Source organism: Periplaneta americana, chromosome 1 (genome assembly GCF_040183065.1).
Source record: "Periplaneta americana isolate PAMFEO1 chromosome 1, P.americana_PAMFEO1_priV1, whole genome shotgun sequence".
Classification (NCBI taxonomy): Eukaryota; Metazoa; Arthropoda; class Insecta; order Blattodea; family Blattidae; genus Periplaneta; species Periplaneta americana.
Genome location: NC_091117.1, coordinates 194,457,688 through 194,474,845, shown reverse-complemented (window position 1 = coordinate 194,474,845; position 17,158 = coordinate 194,457,688). Strand labels below are relative to the sequence as shown.

Below are 17,158 nucleotides of genomic sequence, written 5' to 3'. Positions count from 1 at the left end.
TTTTTTTATACCAGTATACTTACATTTTAATGTAGAAATAATTAATTAAAATTAATTTAATTCAATTAATTTTATATTACTATTAACTAATTAAGTTAATGTTAATAGAAGAAAATTTCTTATATCGTCATTTGCAAAAACAGAAATAAAAAAAAATAGTGAAGAAACATGCCCGATTTTCAACGAGTAAAGATGCAATTTTGCTCGTTCTATTATTAGTGTACGACTTTTTTTATTGTAGAGTTTAAATGTAATATATAATTAAGCTTTAAGGCCTTCTTTGTTTTAAATAAACGCGCTTTGATTGAAACTTGCACTAAAAACTAGACGTAAGTGCAAGTTAAAGCCAACATAAATTGAAATAGATATAGGATGGAAAATGAGGTATTAAATGAATATTTATTGCATATAATTGCTATTCGTGTACCTATATGTTAATATAATTTATTAAATTTATGTACTTTTTGTGAACCATTATTAATAAATAACCATATCCATATTATTGGTGTACGACGTACAGTACGTGACCATTTGAATGTGCAGACTGGGTGTCAGCAAAACTATTAAGGAAGTCATAAATACATGAAAAGGTTCGGTACTTCGGTCCTGTTATGAATTCGGGTGTCCCTAGCTGGGTAACAGGTACAGCGCCAGATTTGCATGGAAAAGATGGCGAGAAACACCACGTTCATAGTGCTTTAAATCCCTCTTTGGTGCTGAGAGTAGAGTGGGAAAGCGACAGACGGGTAGGGTAGGCCTAAATAAATTTCATAAAATGTCTGTACTGGGAGAAAAAGTGAAAGGCGATTGCCATGTGTCATTTACAATCTCCGCGAACCATAGTTTGAGAAACGCTGATATAAGAAATCTACTCCGAGTTATACATTATATCTGTTGTTGGAATCACAATTTATATGAATCTCTAATCATGTTATTCTTTAGGATGCGGTTAAAACGAAACCTTGCGGAAGCAATAAACTGTGGAGAAAAAAAATTAGGTCTAAGAGACAAATTCTGACAGAATAGTAAGGAAACAAAACTCGGATAATAAAGAAAATACAGGAAATATTCGGTAATGTGAACTGCTAGTTACCACAATAGTTTGAAAGTGTGCAAGAAAAAAATCCAATTAGATTAGTGCCAAAAGTAAATTTTTTAGAAATTGCTTTAAAAATTAGTGTACCCAATTATTTCGATCAGCACAGTGTGAAGTGATTGATTTCGAACAAGGAACAATATCCTGTTCCGTTTCATCAGTGTTGAAGATGCTACTTGAAGAATTTTTAATGAACCGTAATTGATTATGTAATATTGGCTTCGCTGTATTATTAATAATAACTTGAAGCATAGCTTATATTTCATATTATGGCCTAAAGTTCTGATAATATTATATGAGAAATTAAAAAAAGCAAACAGCAATATTATCTATGATTTTTTTAGAGTTAATTACACTGTTCAACAAAATTAAACATATTTCATATTATGGCCTAAAGTTCTGATAATATTATATGAGAAATTAAAAAAAAAGCAAACAGCAATATCATTTATGATTTTTTTACAGTTAATTACACTGTTCAACAAAATTAAATATATGTATTGTTAAAAGATAAATAATGAATGATCCTTATTGTATTTTTCGTGCTGATTTCAAATCTATTTTCAAAACTGTTCTATCACCCAAGGTTTTTGAGTAATTATATGAAATGTAGTTGAAACTTTTCTGGTATTAATACCTTGTAACATTTTACGTAAAATCATATTTATTTACCTAAATTGTTTGTGAAATAGATTTTAGGCTATACTTGGCTTCAGAAACATCTATTCTGAGTGCCCAGTAGTAGTCTACCAGAATATTTGGACTCCATTTTTTCTGGTATCGCCTTTCCATTTCAGAAAAATCCTGATGAAAATGCTTCCCACGTTCGTCGTTCACTACACGAATATTTTGAGGAAAGAAAAATTAGATGAGAATCCAAGAAGTTATTTTGAGAGATATATTACATCCCATGACGTTATAGTTCTGAATGAGCTCGCTGAGAAGTTCTCTATAATCTCCTGATCTGTGGTTCCTAGAAAGTAACAGTCTGTTTAATGATTCTTAGGTTCCCGGCATATCATTGGAACTGGAAAAAGCATATGACGGAATTCTTTTAGTGTACCAGTTAATAGAATTACATGGAGTACAACATATTTAAGGGCCCAGTTCCTGTCCTCATCTATTTTTCAGTCCAAATAACACTCGTAAGCTCTTTTAACTAGTACAGTAAAATTCGCCTGTGTGCTTTCAAAGTTAACTAACTACAAACGTAACAAAAATATTTTATGTGATTTACACAATATTTCGAGGTATATTTCACTTTATAAGATAATTTTACTAGACTTAAAATTAGGACAAAGAGAAAACAGGTTATGAAACTTGTTTCATGAATGTAAGTTCCAATTCAACTGTGAAGTTTATTATTAACTAGCCGTACCCGTGCGCTCCGCTGCAGCTGTTAGAAATACATATAAAGTAATTACATAATTAAAATAGGACATTTGATCAAGTGAACAACTTTTGCAACAGCGCAAGATAATCTGCTTCGCTCATTACCCAATTTTTTTTGCATTGCATTTGTTGCATATATATTTTACGTATTTTAACACAATTCAATTGAGCACAGTTAAAATTTGAATTATAAAATAATGGATTGCTAAGCTAACGTACTATTACTGCATACTAAATCAATACTCTCTCTTGTTCGTTAATTCTCTGAGATTAAAATGAGTGTACATAAATATTATTTTAAGAAATACAGAAAACGAATGTACAAAATAGCCTGTCAAATTTTCTGTGCATAAGAAGCTATTTTAATCTTACCTGTCTTCGATTTACTCAGACGTTACTGTAATAACATTATAGCATTATGTCCATCTAGAGGAACTACACTTTCCAATGGTGAAATAATAATTATACTAATCGGTTAATTTAGCTTCTGATATTACTTCATACAAACACAGAAACAATCTCTGTAGGCTATGTTTAATAGCTTTCGATTGTTGATGTCCAAGGCCCCTGTTTCGATTGTTGTTGTTCAAGGCCCCTTATAGACGAAGTCATTTGTTCTTAATCCATAGCACCGTCTTAGATGGCGTTATTTTAATTTTAAAACTCATTTATCTCATTAAATATCAGTCCTACCAAACTTTTGTAAAGAATAAAACTTATCGGAAATAATTTTTAAAGAAACGTTTGTTATGTAACATTTTTCACAAAAATCAATAATAAGTGAGATATTTCGATTTATTTAATTCAGGCCCCCTTATAACCCGCCTTTTAAATAAAGTAAAGTAAATCTAAGTTACAACGAACTTAATTTATATTCCAATTTTCATATAAATCGGTTCAGCCATTATCGCGTGAAAAGGTAACAAACATACAGATACATACAAACAAAAATTTCAAAAATGCGATTTTCGGTTTCAGGGTGGTTAATTATATATATGTTAGGACCAATTATTTTTGGAAAATCGAAAATTACCAGAAAAATTTCGGCTACAGATTTATTATTAGTATAGATACTAACTCTCACAGTCTAATGAGGAATAAAATTCATTCTTATGGATTCTGACTTCACAGGCAACAATGATCCAAAATTATAGGTCAATAAAATGAAATATTTGAAATATTTTCTTTTCATTGGCATATTAAGAACTGTAGCCTATATAGCAATAAAAATAAATAAGTTTTTTCTAAAATTGCAAAAAAAAAAAAAAATGGTGGGTGACCGGTACAAAAATTCTGACTTCATTTCTGGAATCAGCAGATGAAATTGCATAAGGAACAGCACAAATTTTACATTTAACAAAATCACTGTTGACCAGTATTATTATTTTTTGTTTGTCACAGGAGTACTGGCTCGGTTCATCCTTGCATTCTCAGTTCGACTCAACATACTGACAATTTGTGACCGGAGTGTAGGAGCCGACACAATTCCCACCATCCACGGCCTGCGCAGCATTAGCATGGCATGGGTCATCCTGGGACACACGTGCATCGTGGTCTTCAAGTATTCAGGTTCGTTTGTTCGTTTTCTATGAGCGTATTCCGAATCTCAGCGCTAAGCAATCTGATGGCATCACGGTGTTCCGAATTTCAACGATGACGTCACTGATGCTCCACCGGTGTCGCACCGGTTCCATCAGCTTGCAGAGGTGATAGCAGTCTCCATCAGCCGCCATCAGTGAATCTGATTGGTTCTTGTAAAGGGCGGGAATTAGCAGACGAATGACATTCTACAATGTTGTGTCATGGCGGTGTGTTCTGCTTTAGTTCTGCCACAGTCTAGTATATACAGTCACGAAGCTCAATACGTAGTAAATATGCAAACATTAGATAGTTGCTCACCACTAGGATCGCTAATATCGCCTCATTACAGGCAATGCAAAATAGAACCGGCACAGTCTATTGTTTCTAGCACCCTCAAAACTCAAGCTTCGTGACTGTATATAGTAGACTGTGGTTCTGCTGTATTGTTTGTAATGAGCACAACGTAAATATTAATGGCTTATGAGCGAACATGTCAACGGACCAGTTATTACTACCGGTTCAAGAAATAAAATTGTTTATGCTCTCTTTTCTTTGAACGAGATGGCAGTACGGAAATTTCGCAAAATCTTCCTAGCGTAGCACAGACAACTTGTACAGCCGCCATGATAGCCATCGAACCTGCTAGCAGTTTTGTTCCTATTTCGCTGCAGCGTGACGTCATTGTTATCCACCGGTCCGGTGAGATTTGGAATACGCTGTATCTCTCAGGCGGATCTCTTCGCTTTTGTTTTGTTTTGTGAGTTTGTTTTTTTTTTTTTTTTTAATATTTCCAGTCTTTCGGCATCTCTTATGGATGATTTTCATCTTATTGAATCAGCGTGCAATTCAAGTTCATTACAGAAATCTTTTTACCAAGAAACGGTTAAATCAGTTCCATGTTCGCCCTTATTACTTATGTTGGCATTATTGGAATCCCAATCAGAACTTGGTTCAACACATAATTGAGCCGTTCAGAGCAGAAGTGGTGTAAGTCAAAAATGGGCAATGAGGGTTAAAGTAAACATTCTGTAAAATACAGCGCAAAGTATCAATTAATATTCACTTTATTTAAACTATTAGTAGTCAGTGGATAGTAAGAAGGCCATATTAATTGCTACTTTGCGCTGTATTTTACAGAATTTTTACTTTAAATCTCATTATCCAATTTTGACTTACACCACTTTTGCTCTGAACGGCTCAATTATTGGTTTCGGTTGACCTACAGTACAGACCGATTATTTAGTCCTGACAGCTCAGCGACGCGAAAGAGGGGAAGTAATAGGAGGAGTGGGGAGAGTTCCGGAGTAGAGACAGGGCGAGCGGTCGGTAAAGGAAAGAGAGCGAATAATCCAAACACCCCTTGGCGTAACTAAATGGACTCGCCTGTCCCAGGCGCACATCTCCGGCGACTGTCAGAACTAAATAATCGTACTGTACTTACGCTTATTTTTTCATATAGCACATCATTTTTTCTTTGCAATTTCTGCAAAACTCCGTTTTTTTTTTTTAAATTTCATAATATCTATTTGAACGTTAAAAATATTTTTTAAGCGTAACACTTATAATAATAGTTATTTATGCAACAAGTGGATAATCTTGATGATTATAGCATGGGTGAATGTTTTGCGACAAATTTCACGAGTGTCATAATGTTATCCACGAGTTGGATGCAACACTTTATGGCATCTTAGCATTATAAATTGTAGGAAATAAATTATAAAATAAATTCGGGATCCATAGCTGACAAGGTCTTCATATATTCGTATGGATTAGTTGCGCCTGGCATTGACACTGAATAAAGAGAAATGGATGACCTTGCAGGTTATGTTACAAATGTTCCTTTATTTCGTTATAGTTTCTCTGAACCACAGAAATGTTTACAAAAATGATACAAAATTGTTAAAGATTGGAAATAAATTATATGTTACCTTCTGCCCTACATTTCATTTCTTGTTACGTCACGAATACATGCGGTAAGCTAGCAAGCGTTCCGGTATTACGTCACAGCGAATACGTCATTGCTTTTATTGGCACGCGTGCTGTAATAAGTCGATTATGTACGATATTTGATGTAGTTGCTTCTTATTTAAGGTAGATTGAATAATCAATACTTTTTGAATGCAACCCAAATGTTATATTTAACTACTATTTACAACCTGTCTATAATGCTAGGATGCATAAATAAATGTACGGTATTATTTAATGATCACTCAAAGACTGTACTTATGTATAAAAAATCACACCACTGCGCATAATCAACAAAATAGTTTGGATTCATAAATATACAAGTGAAGTGTTTGATGTCTAAAGACAACCCAAAGTCTTGTTCCAACAAAAATAAATGAAAGTTGTTTTTAAATAATTTATTTTGATATTTTACAATTCTCTAATATAGTTATCTCACTTTTCCCTCACCAAACACATGCCGCCCTCTACAAACAAATGCACGTGTTGTATGCAGGGTGCGAATTAAGATTTCTGATGAGGGAGAGATAGAATCTTAGATAGAGAATACCATACATAATAGTAATATGCGTTACAAGAGCGGTATGTTGAAGTTTTCATGTTCGAGGAAAAGTTTGAAAAAGCGAAACGTAGTTGATCTTTTTTAATTTCCGAAAATTGAAAGAAAACATACCGCTCGTGTATCGTACATTATTTTGTGCGAAGATCGTTTATTACATACCTGAAAGAGGAATTTCTAATTAGTTGCAATTAAATCTCCATCTTGGTTTCTGTTCAATGACGGCAAATTTGCAAAACAAAAATATCTATCTTCAACATTGTTGCTTTAAAATGTTTTCTGTGTTACTACACTCCAGCAGGCCGTCTGTCTTTTTTTCCCCCAGTCTATAAATGCGAACTTAAAACAAACGGCTTCCTTAATGTTACATGCATTACGAATGCAGTAACTTTAGTGGAGTTGTAGAGTTTACTTAATTTTTGCAAATATTTAAAAACAATAATTAACAGTGCAATTTAGGTGAAATTGCAGTGGTAAGTTTCCAATTTATAATTATTACTATATTGAACGTCTCTAAAATAATATGTTAAAAGCCTAAAGCAGTAAAATCAATATGTCACTTAAGCGGTAAGAAGAGGGAAATTGTTATGTGTGTCCGGTTGGGAATACTGAATGTGGAATTTTAGACTTACCGCGGATTGGTTTTGTGCGGAAACCAAGCACAAAATATTATCATCCTCATTCGATACGGCTCAACGCTTGGTAGCACTGAGTTACTTGTCTTTCATCTCGATCATAATAATAATTATATCCCTGAATAGGCTTAAGATAAGATGTGTAATTCCTAAGTTATTGATTGTTTCCAACTTGCTGGTGATGATAATACATCAATATTATTTTCTTTGCTTACTTTGTGCTTTATAAAGTACATATACTCGTATTAAAACAATTATATTTTGTGAGGGGGGATAGAAGTTAACCCTGGCAGGGATGTTAATATGAATTTATGGGAGGGGGATAACTTTCCAACAGGACGGGAAATCCCTCCATTCTCCCCGTTAATTCGCACCCTGGTTATATGTACCTTTGGTACGGCCGATATAGACTTGTATAGTGTTAATGATGTCGCAAACATTCTGTTTAACGTTTACCTGAATCAGTTACAATACTTTAATTTCAATTATAATGAAAGGAAATGTTTGACGAAAGCTTAATCGATCGAAAATAATAAGACAGAAGTCAGCTACAGAACTACGTTGTTGCAAGATGGCTCAAATATTCTTGCTGACAGTGGCATTTATGTTGCAGATAATATGGAGTTCAAAAACGTTGTGGAAAAGGAGTTTCTGTTCCAGACAATAAACAATGGTGCCTATTCCGTTGATACATTCTTCTTTATCAGGTGAGACTAATGTCCTGTCAGGAACCAGAAACAGTAGTATTCTTATCCGATTGTTATTTCGTGTTATAGCAGTTTCTGATTTCAGCGGGCTGTTGGTGTCGTTCTTGTACTTCCGGACGGTGGCGAAGATCGACATGGCTCACCTTACCCGCAGCACGGGGTTCCGAAGCAGCGCCCTGCAGTACGTGGGACTCATGGCTTATCGATATGGCAGGTAATGTAAATAACGTGTTGTTGTTATGTTCGGAAAGAGACTATGTGAAATTTTACTTTATTACTTATTTATTCCACACACTAGTTCTTTGTTTTAAATTGTGAGATTTGAAAATATGACATTGAAAAATTATCGTTGGTATTATTATTATTATTATTATTATTATTATTATTATTATTATTATTATTATTATTATTTTATCCCAAATTGAATATACTTCGTGAAGTTCCATAATTATACAGGATGTCCCATTTATCTTGTGCACCTATTATAACTTTTTTGTTCGGATAGGTATTGGAATTTTTGTTTTCGAGCGTTGTGTTAGAACGAGAGGCTAACATGAGTGTGGAGGTTTGGTGCATGTTACTACATTATGGTACAAGATACGCGTGACGTCATCAATTTTTCAAATAGCACTAAATACTTTAATCATGTTACATCGATTACACACATTAAGAGGAGTTCAAAAATGTATCACAACGTTACCTTCCTAATCAATAACACCACCAAAAGAAACAAAAACGTACTTTCAATGTGATGATGTTATGCTTTGAGAGTCACAGAAGATGTTCCAAATGGTGACCATTCACATTAATGCACATTTGAAGACGTTTCCCGAAAGATCGTATGACTGCCCGGCATGTTGCTGGCTTAATGGACACACAATCCTGTCGAATCCATTGCTGCATGTCGGCTGGTGTTGTCAGAATGTTCTGATACACACTGTCCTTTACAGTTCCCCACAGGAAAAAGTTAAGTGGCGATAGGTCCGGAGAACGTGCAGACCACTGTACGTGGATTGTGGCGTCGACAGTTGTTGTGGCTTGTTTACATGTTAAGACAGCAAACACACAACACACGACGTGTACGGACGTCAGTCGTCTTTCGTTTTGTGTAAGTTAATGCACAAGATGAATGGGGCACCACAACAAACGGCACATTCTGATGGCATTCATTTTGAATTTTGTTTTGTTATTGATTGGGAAGGTGACGTTGTGATACATTTTTGAACTCGTCTTAATGTGTGTAATCAATGTAACATGATTGAAGTATGTAGTGCTATTTGAAAAACTGATGACGTCATGTGTATCTTGTACTATAATGTAGATACATGCACCAAATCTCTACACTCATGTTAGCCCCTCCTTCTAACATAACTCTCAAAAACAAAAATTCCAATACCTATCCAAACAAAAACGTTATAATAGGTGCACAATATAAATGGGACACCCTGTATATGTAAGATGAAGTGGATTCTATTTTTGTGTGCCAGGATTGAATTTGTTTGTACATACAATACCTATGAAAGATTAAGAAAATAACATGCATCCCTTGGATATTATTCGCAATAAATTTCATCGTAGTGGTGTTAGTAGTATTTAATTTAACGACGCTTTCAACTGCAGAGGTTACTGAGTCGGAATTCAACGTGGGCGAGAAATTACTGACGAATTTTGGCTAGGGCTCCTATAGCAGTAGTACTCACTAGAAATTAGAGGAGAGTCAAAAGTGAGAAATAGTAATTTTCCGGGAGCCACAGTGAATTTCACAGTATTGAAGCTTAACAAAATGCGCAGATTTTTCATTACTACATTATTTGACCTATTATTATTATTATTATTATTATTATTATTATTATTATTATCATCATGATCATTATTGTTATTATTATAATTGAAGCGTTGGCTGGAACAACGTTATAAGTTACATTTAGTAAAATTTACAGGAGCGGCAAAAATGTGTACACGTACAACGTTGTTCTTATAGGTTAGCAAACTTTTGAGTGGACAAATTTCACGTACCGCATTGATGGACAGTTGCAAGCCAAACAGTATAGCAAGGTAACATGACATACAACATTATTATACGGAAACACGCCGAATGAAAATTTTGTAACTTACAACGTTGTTCCAGCCGACGCTTCACTTTTATTATTATTATTATTATTATTATTATTATTATTATTATTATTATTATTATTATTATTATTATTAGTATTATTATTATTATTTCAATATAAAGTAACAGAATTAACACTTACATATTACTGGTATTTTGGAGTTGGAGTGCGGATTCTGCTACCCTTGTCCAAAATCATATCAATACGCGCAGATTGATTTGTTGTTTTATTTCACATGCACTCTGTTTTGAATTTAGAAATTTAGAAAATAAATTGTCACATACAGCTAAAAGCCACTTCTTGACAATCCGCGCATCTGCAAATGGCTTAAGTTCTGCTACGTGGTACGATACTGTTGTTGTTAATTCGTTTTTATGTACACTTTCTGTTCAGATATTACGGACATTTTTAACATCTTCAGTTTTCCTATCCTTGATTAAGAATGTTTTCGATACTTATCAAATTTAATTGCACGCTATTGTAATGTCTATAAAGTTAAAAACGTTGATAATCCATTATTATGATATCAAGACATAATAAGCACATGAGGATGGCGTTGAACAGCAACGTCGTATGTCAAAAATTTCAATTTTACACAAGAACGAAAAAAAAAAAAACATTTTAATACCTTGATAACGAACAAATAATATCTTTTAGAAGAGGATATTTTAAGTCTCTTCTTGTGAAGTTTGTATCCATGCCTTGATTTAAGATGTGTTTCCAGAAGGTTCGAGAAGACTTCTTTGATAGAAATGAAGTATGATCTCATTTTATTCATTTTTTTACATACGAAGTTGCTGTTTAACACCATCGATGAGACATATCACCGTCTTTTTTTTTAAGAAAACAAATATGAGTCGTTGAAAATCTTAATTGGCAGTAATAATGTAGGGTAATCACAGTTTTAACCAGTTGAACAATATTACAAAAATTAAAAAATAATTATCAGAAAGAGAATATCAGTTCAAGAGACGCAATAAATGTCTTTGAGTATTACTGCCCTATAGGCAATACGGATAACATAAAGAATAATTCTAAATTGCTACTAACCAAACTCAATTATTCACATTACAACAATTTTAAAGAGATAACAAAATAGACATAATATAGTAAAAAATGTTAACTATTCTTGTACAAACTTCATTCACGCAATACAATCCATTATAAACGCTTAAAAAACTGTAGTAAAATTATGCCACTATAGACCTACACAAACACATCTACTAATATTAGAGGCGAAACTTCATTAAAAGCTGTGAGGCCCCGTCTGTCTATATTAGATATCAAACTTCTGTACAAGTCTTACCGCGTAACATGATTGTTACAAATTAAAGGTAAAAGACCAATAGCCTACTTCGTTTTATGCAGAAACAGGGAGACGGGGAATTTATGAGGCGATTTGGAAGCATGTGGTACACCGCTGATACCTTGAAGTGACAAAGATTACATTATCTTTACTGTCTACTTTTTTACAACAAAAAAATCAGAGGAAAGAGTGGGTGAAGAAAGAATAATGCTTTCGTAGGAGAACACGCCATGGTCAACTTGTGGACACCACAACAGAAAGTTCAGTGTGTGCTATGGCTATCAGAAGAGAGGAGTTTAAAAACACTGCAACAAAAACAAAACGGCATGAGGCATTCAAAAAATATGTTACAAATATTAATTTCAATGGATGGATGCAACAACTATGAAGTCGCACGTCATGACGCCACAGAATAATACGAGATTTTTTTCTTTCGGAGGAGGGCCCGCAGGAAGCACCGCAGCCTTAAGCTTATTGTGCAGCCTCTTTATGTTGGAATGATTGTTGACTGCAGGTTTGCCTAGTTATCACTCCGCAGGATGAGAAGATTCACTCTGTATAAACAGATTATAAGGGCCCTCTTTTGAGATACTGGACTGTATCACAGTCCACATGGAAGTAAGATTTAAAGAAAGCAGAGAAATTAATTTTATTGAATTTGCTGTTGAACAAACGTTCGCCCAATACTCAGCCAAATATCTTTCCCGAAAAAATGTTTCAAAGCTTAATTAAGAAGTTCCCATTCCTCTTTAATAAAAGCTTAAAGGACACCTTATGATTATACAGGGTGGAAGTAATATAACTGTGCGAATTTTAACAGCTTATTCCTTGGATAGAGTAAAACATAAAATTCTAATATCACATTAGTTCCAAATGAATTTTTTTATCAACAATAATCTCACTAGAGATTTTGATTTATCTAGAGAAACTCAAAATTTGAGTGGGATTTAATCGACTGTTACACGATTAGAAGAAAGTATATAAAGATTAGAAGAAATAAAGTACTCTAACACAATAAAATATTAATTGACTTGCTAAAATTCTATTTCACTTATGTTAGCTTCACTAAAACGCCATTTTCAGTTGACTATCTATGCGGTAAACAAATGATGAGCACAAAGCATATTTTATAGTATCGTAAAGACTTTGCAGTTTTAAGTGTTCGCAAACAAAGAAACAAATGGTAGAGAGGTGATAAAAACAGAAGAAAGTATATAAAGATTAGAAGAAATAAAGTGCTCTAATACAATTAAATAGATATTAATTGACTTACTAAAATTCTATTTCACTAATGTTACCTTCACCAAAAACGTTTAACCGGAAGCGCCATTTTCAGTCGACTATCTATGCGGAAAACAAATGACGATCGCAAAGAATGTTTTATAGTACTTTTGAGCCTGTTAAATTCCAACTCCGAACAATATAACTTTCTATAAAATGTCTGTGATAGCCTGTTTCAATTCTCTTACAGATTGACTGTTCCCTACCTGTTCGTCCTGGGAGTGGTGGAGATCACAATGAAGTGGTTTTATTCCAACTCTGTGTTCGAGCCGCCCACTGCCGACCACATGAACTGCCCGAACTACTGGTGGAGAAATGCTTTGTACATCAACACTCTCTTCCCCGTGCAAGACATGGTCAGTATCCAACAAATGTTCTCGGATTTCTATATTTGCCAAGAGATTGATCAACCGAGGACGATGAACTATTAATAGCTATAAAACGCTGATTCGGCTTCCTTCAGAAAGGAAGGCTAGTATGATATGTTTAGAACATGTAAAAGAACCTGTTTCTAAGTGAGAAAGTCCTAGGCACAATTTAGGCCTATTTACCGGCAGTTTTTGCAGATGTCAAAATTCAGCTTTGATAGTAATTAACATTTATTCTGACACCGAAGTACTCGTAATCAGACGCCTCCACTCCAGCAATCTCATTCTAACTTTTGTAGTGTGAAATTGCAAGGAGGCCTTAATTGGAGATATACACACTGAATTTCGCTGTTCTATGTTATTTAATATTAGCGTGATAATTTCTTAAACAGTGTTTGTAAGGTCGAGAATCAGTAACAGGTTAGGTTTGGTTTGTTCAGACTTTTGATATGCCTTGCATATATGCTTTTTGATTGACAGACAAACCTTAGGTACGTAGGTTTGCTCTGGACTATTCGGTATATAGATCTCCAATTAATGTTTCGTGTATTGTAAGTCTATTGCTGGCTTGTTGCAGTGTATGCTGTGGAGTTGGTACCTGGCGGATGACACGCAGTTCTATGTGTTGGGCTGCGTGCTGCTCATCTTGGCTGTTAGGTGAGTTAGAACTTGTATCATTGCAAATTGTATCAGCTTCTTTTGTTTCTGGTTGAGTGAAAGAGAAGGTCTGATGGCCTTAATTTCGTCAGAATAAATAAATAAATAAATAAATAAATAAATAAATAAATAAATAAATAAGTAAATAAATAAATAAGTAAATAAATAAATAAGTAAATAAATAAGTAAATAAACAAATAAATAAGTAAATAAGTAAGTAAATAAATAAATAAGTAAATAAATAAATAAATAAATAAATAAATAAATAAATAAATAAGAAAGTGAATAAGTAAATAAATAAATAAATAAATAAATAAGTAAATAAATAAGTAAATAAGTAAATAAATAAATAAATAAGTAAATAAATAAGTAAATAAATAAATAAGTAAATAAATAAATAATAAGTATATAAATAAGTAAATAAACAAATAAATAAGTAAATAAGTAAGTAAATAAATAAATAAATAAATAAGTAAATAAATAAATAAGTAAATAAGTAAATAAAAAATAAATAAATAAATAAATAAATAAATAAATAAATAAGTAAATAAAGTAAATAAATAAGTAAATAAGTAAGTAAATAAATAAATAAATAAGTAAGTAAATAAGTAAATAAATAAATAAGTGAATAAATAAGTAAATAAATAAGTAAATAAATAAATAAGTAAATAAATAAGTAAATAAATAAATAAGTAAATAAATAAATAAGTAAATAAGTAAATAAATAAATAAATAAATAAATAAGTAAATAAATAAATAAATATTATCATTATTATTATTATTATTATTATTATTATTACTATTATTATAACTTACAGTGGTAACATGGCAGTATGACCTGTTTCAAGCTTTTGTACAGTCAATGCAGCAATTCTCTATGTGTTCCAGCTACTTCCGAGTGTCTGCCGTCCTTACATGCATCTTCCTCGTCAGCAGTTGGGTTACCACTGCTTTCATAGCGTACAACAACAAGCATATTCCAGGGTGAGCATCTAAACTGTTTATTGCATAAGCTACATACTAAGAGATGTTTTCTTTCCACATGTTGCAGTTGATTTCCAACACACGATTAATAACAAAATTATCATCACTTTCCTTCAACTTCTTTGCTTCACCTTATTCCATTTTTCCCAAATTTGCTGAATTTCAGCATAGCCCTTCCTTGCCCGTACTTCTAGTTCTCCTTGTAGATATCTTGCTACCCAATTTCTTGTCTATTTTCACGTTGATTTTCCTCACCACCGTTATACTGTCATCATCATAATTCAACTATCGCACATCATCACCATAATCATCGCCCCGAAAGGTATCAAATCATTAATATTATCATTATTACCATCTCTTTTTTACCAGGCCTGCAGAACTGTAGCTCTTGAGAGCGACTGCTTTCCTCCCCTCTTTTACCCCACCCACCTTTTCTACCTGTGCGGTCGCGGCGTTCTAGTTACGTTCGGCTGCATCAACATTCATTCTCGGGGCGGAAGTCGATTATTCCCAATAGAAGTGGAGTGAGGCTGACGTCATAGTTCCCCTACTTTGCGAGTTCTTCAGGCCTGCTTTTTACCATTGCTTATCCTTCCACTTCTTCTTGTGCGTCCTCCAAAAACGCAACGAAGGTATGATGAAAGTATGATTCAATACTGAAGACCATTTTTCCTAGTTTTTAATGAAGTCTTAAAATTATTATTATTATTATTATTATTATTATTATTATTATTATTAGTAGTAGTAGTAGTAGTAGTAGTAGTAGTAGTAGTAGTAGTAGTAGTAGTAGTAGTAGTAATAACAGTAAAGAGCATCAGCATCTTCGGCTATTTACGGCCGTGAATAATATTCATAAAACACACACAATTTAAACACAGCACAAGTAAAATAGAAACAAAGGTTAAAATCGTTGTCACTATAAAACTCTGGATACAAATATATTAAAAACAAGATTATATGTTACATACTGTACATTGAAAATAAATAAGTGTTATACCCAAAATAATGGCTATGACCCAATCGCAAGCAATTCGCCTCAAGTTACTCTTGAAACTGATTTACACACAAGACGGCAAGTTCCACACCAGAGGCGAGCCGCAAATTTATGGCTTGGGAATAACCGCCCCTACTAAAGGTCGAATAGTCTACGCGGTTTCAGGGTGTTCGTGGTTGATTACATAGAGGTCTTTTTGTCAGCGGCAACACGTCGGAACGATATATTCTTCCTGGCACTCTGATTGGCCATCGGGGTGCCTATATTGTTCCTGGCCTCCATAAGGGAACACTACGTGGATGTACAAAAGTCAATGGTATGGGCTTCGCAACTGGACTTCCATATAGGGGCAATGAGAAAGATCCACTATCGCTTCCTTGCTGTGCACCCTAATGAGCCACAGAAATCGAAAGCCGCGTTCGAAACCGTGGAACAGCACCGTGGAGGCAGTAAAAAAACTCGTTGGTGAGACGAGAGTTAATAATCCTACATAACTTAGCCCTAAATCTAATAATCATAATAAAACAACTAGAAGATTAAGAATATCGTCATTCATATATTAAGACCTGGCATGTCTTATTATGGTCATCTTAAATAGCCGTCGTGTGAAAGAATAACAGCGAGGGTGAGATGATTAAGATGTCCACACCTGTGGAGTAACGGTTAGCGCGTCTGGACGCGAAACCAGGTGGCCCGGGTTCGATTCCCGGTCGGGGAAAGTTACCTGGTTGAGGTTTTTTTTAGAGGTTTTCCCTCAACCCAATATGAGCAAATGCTGGGTAACTTTCGGTGTTGGACCCCGGATTCATTTCACCGGCATTATCACCTTAATCTCATTCAGACGCTAAATAACCAGAGATGTTGATAAAGCGTCGTAACATAACCTACTAAAATAAAATAAAAAATGATGAAGATGGTTGTGATCATAACTATTGTGAGCAAGCATAATAATGAGAACTGGCAAGGGAAGAGAAAAGTATTGACAACAGAAGACAAAATTAAAAGCATTAGATTGATAATAGGCCTACAATAAATTGGAAGAACAAAAACAGAAAGCAAGAGAGCCATCATTCCATCCCCGGTCGATAACTTGAAGGAATCCAGCTCGACCGTTTGTCTTAAAAGTATATAGCTTTGCTTATTGCCTTACTAGTCTTTAATTTCTATCTGGTGGTTGAAGCTTTACGTGCTTCTACTATCTATGCAAGTTCACGAGAACTTTTTTTATGATTTTGAGAAAAATAAGAGATACCAGAAAGTACTCTAAGTACTGGTCTGAGTTTCACAACTGGACTTACATATAGGGGTAGTGAGAAAGATCCACTATCGCTTCCTTGCTGTGCATCCTAATGAGCCACAGAAATCGAAAGCCGCGTTCGGAAGCAGCAGCAGCAGCAGCAGTACCCTACTACACTCTGTAGTGGCACAAAGAGATGGCTGTGAGAGTAAATTTCACACATGATTCTAGCAATGTGCAAAGTTGACTACTGGATACATTTTCTGCACTATGTCCTCTGAG

At 34.0% G+C, this 17,158-nt stretch overlaps 1 protein-coding gene across 1 annotated transcript in view; it reads left to right on the top strand.

The window, feature by feature from the left end:
- Nucleotides 1–17,158, top strand: part of LOC138706009 (nose resistant to fluoxetine protein 6) — a 162,795-nt gene that overhangs the window by 134,360 nt on the left and 11,277 nt on the right. Inside the window, exons 6-11 of the mRNA XM_069834891.1 lie at nucleotides 3,890–4,057; nucleotides 7,842–7,935; nucleotides 8,021–8,149; nucleotides 12,827–12,992; nucleotides 13,582–13,661; nucleotides 14,550–14,645. Coding sequence (XP_069690992.1) covers nucleotides 3,890–4,057; nucleotides 7,842–7,935; nucleotides 8,021–8,149; nucleotides 12,827–12,992; nucleotides 13,582–13,661; nucleotides 14,550–14,645 — 733 coding nt within the window. The remainder of the gene's footprint in view (nucleotides 1–3,889; nucleotides 4,058–7,841; nucleotides 7,936–8,020; nucleotides 8,150–12,826; nucleotides 12,993–13,581; nucleotides 13,662–14,549; nucleotides 14,646–17,158) is intronic.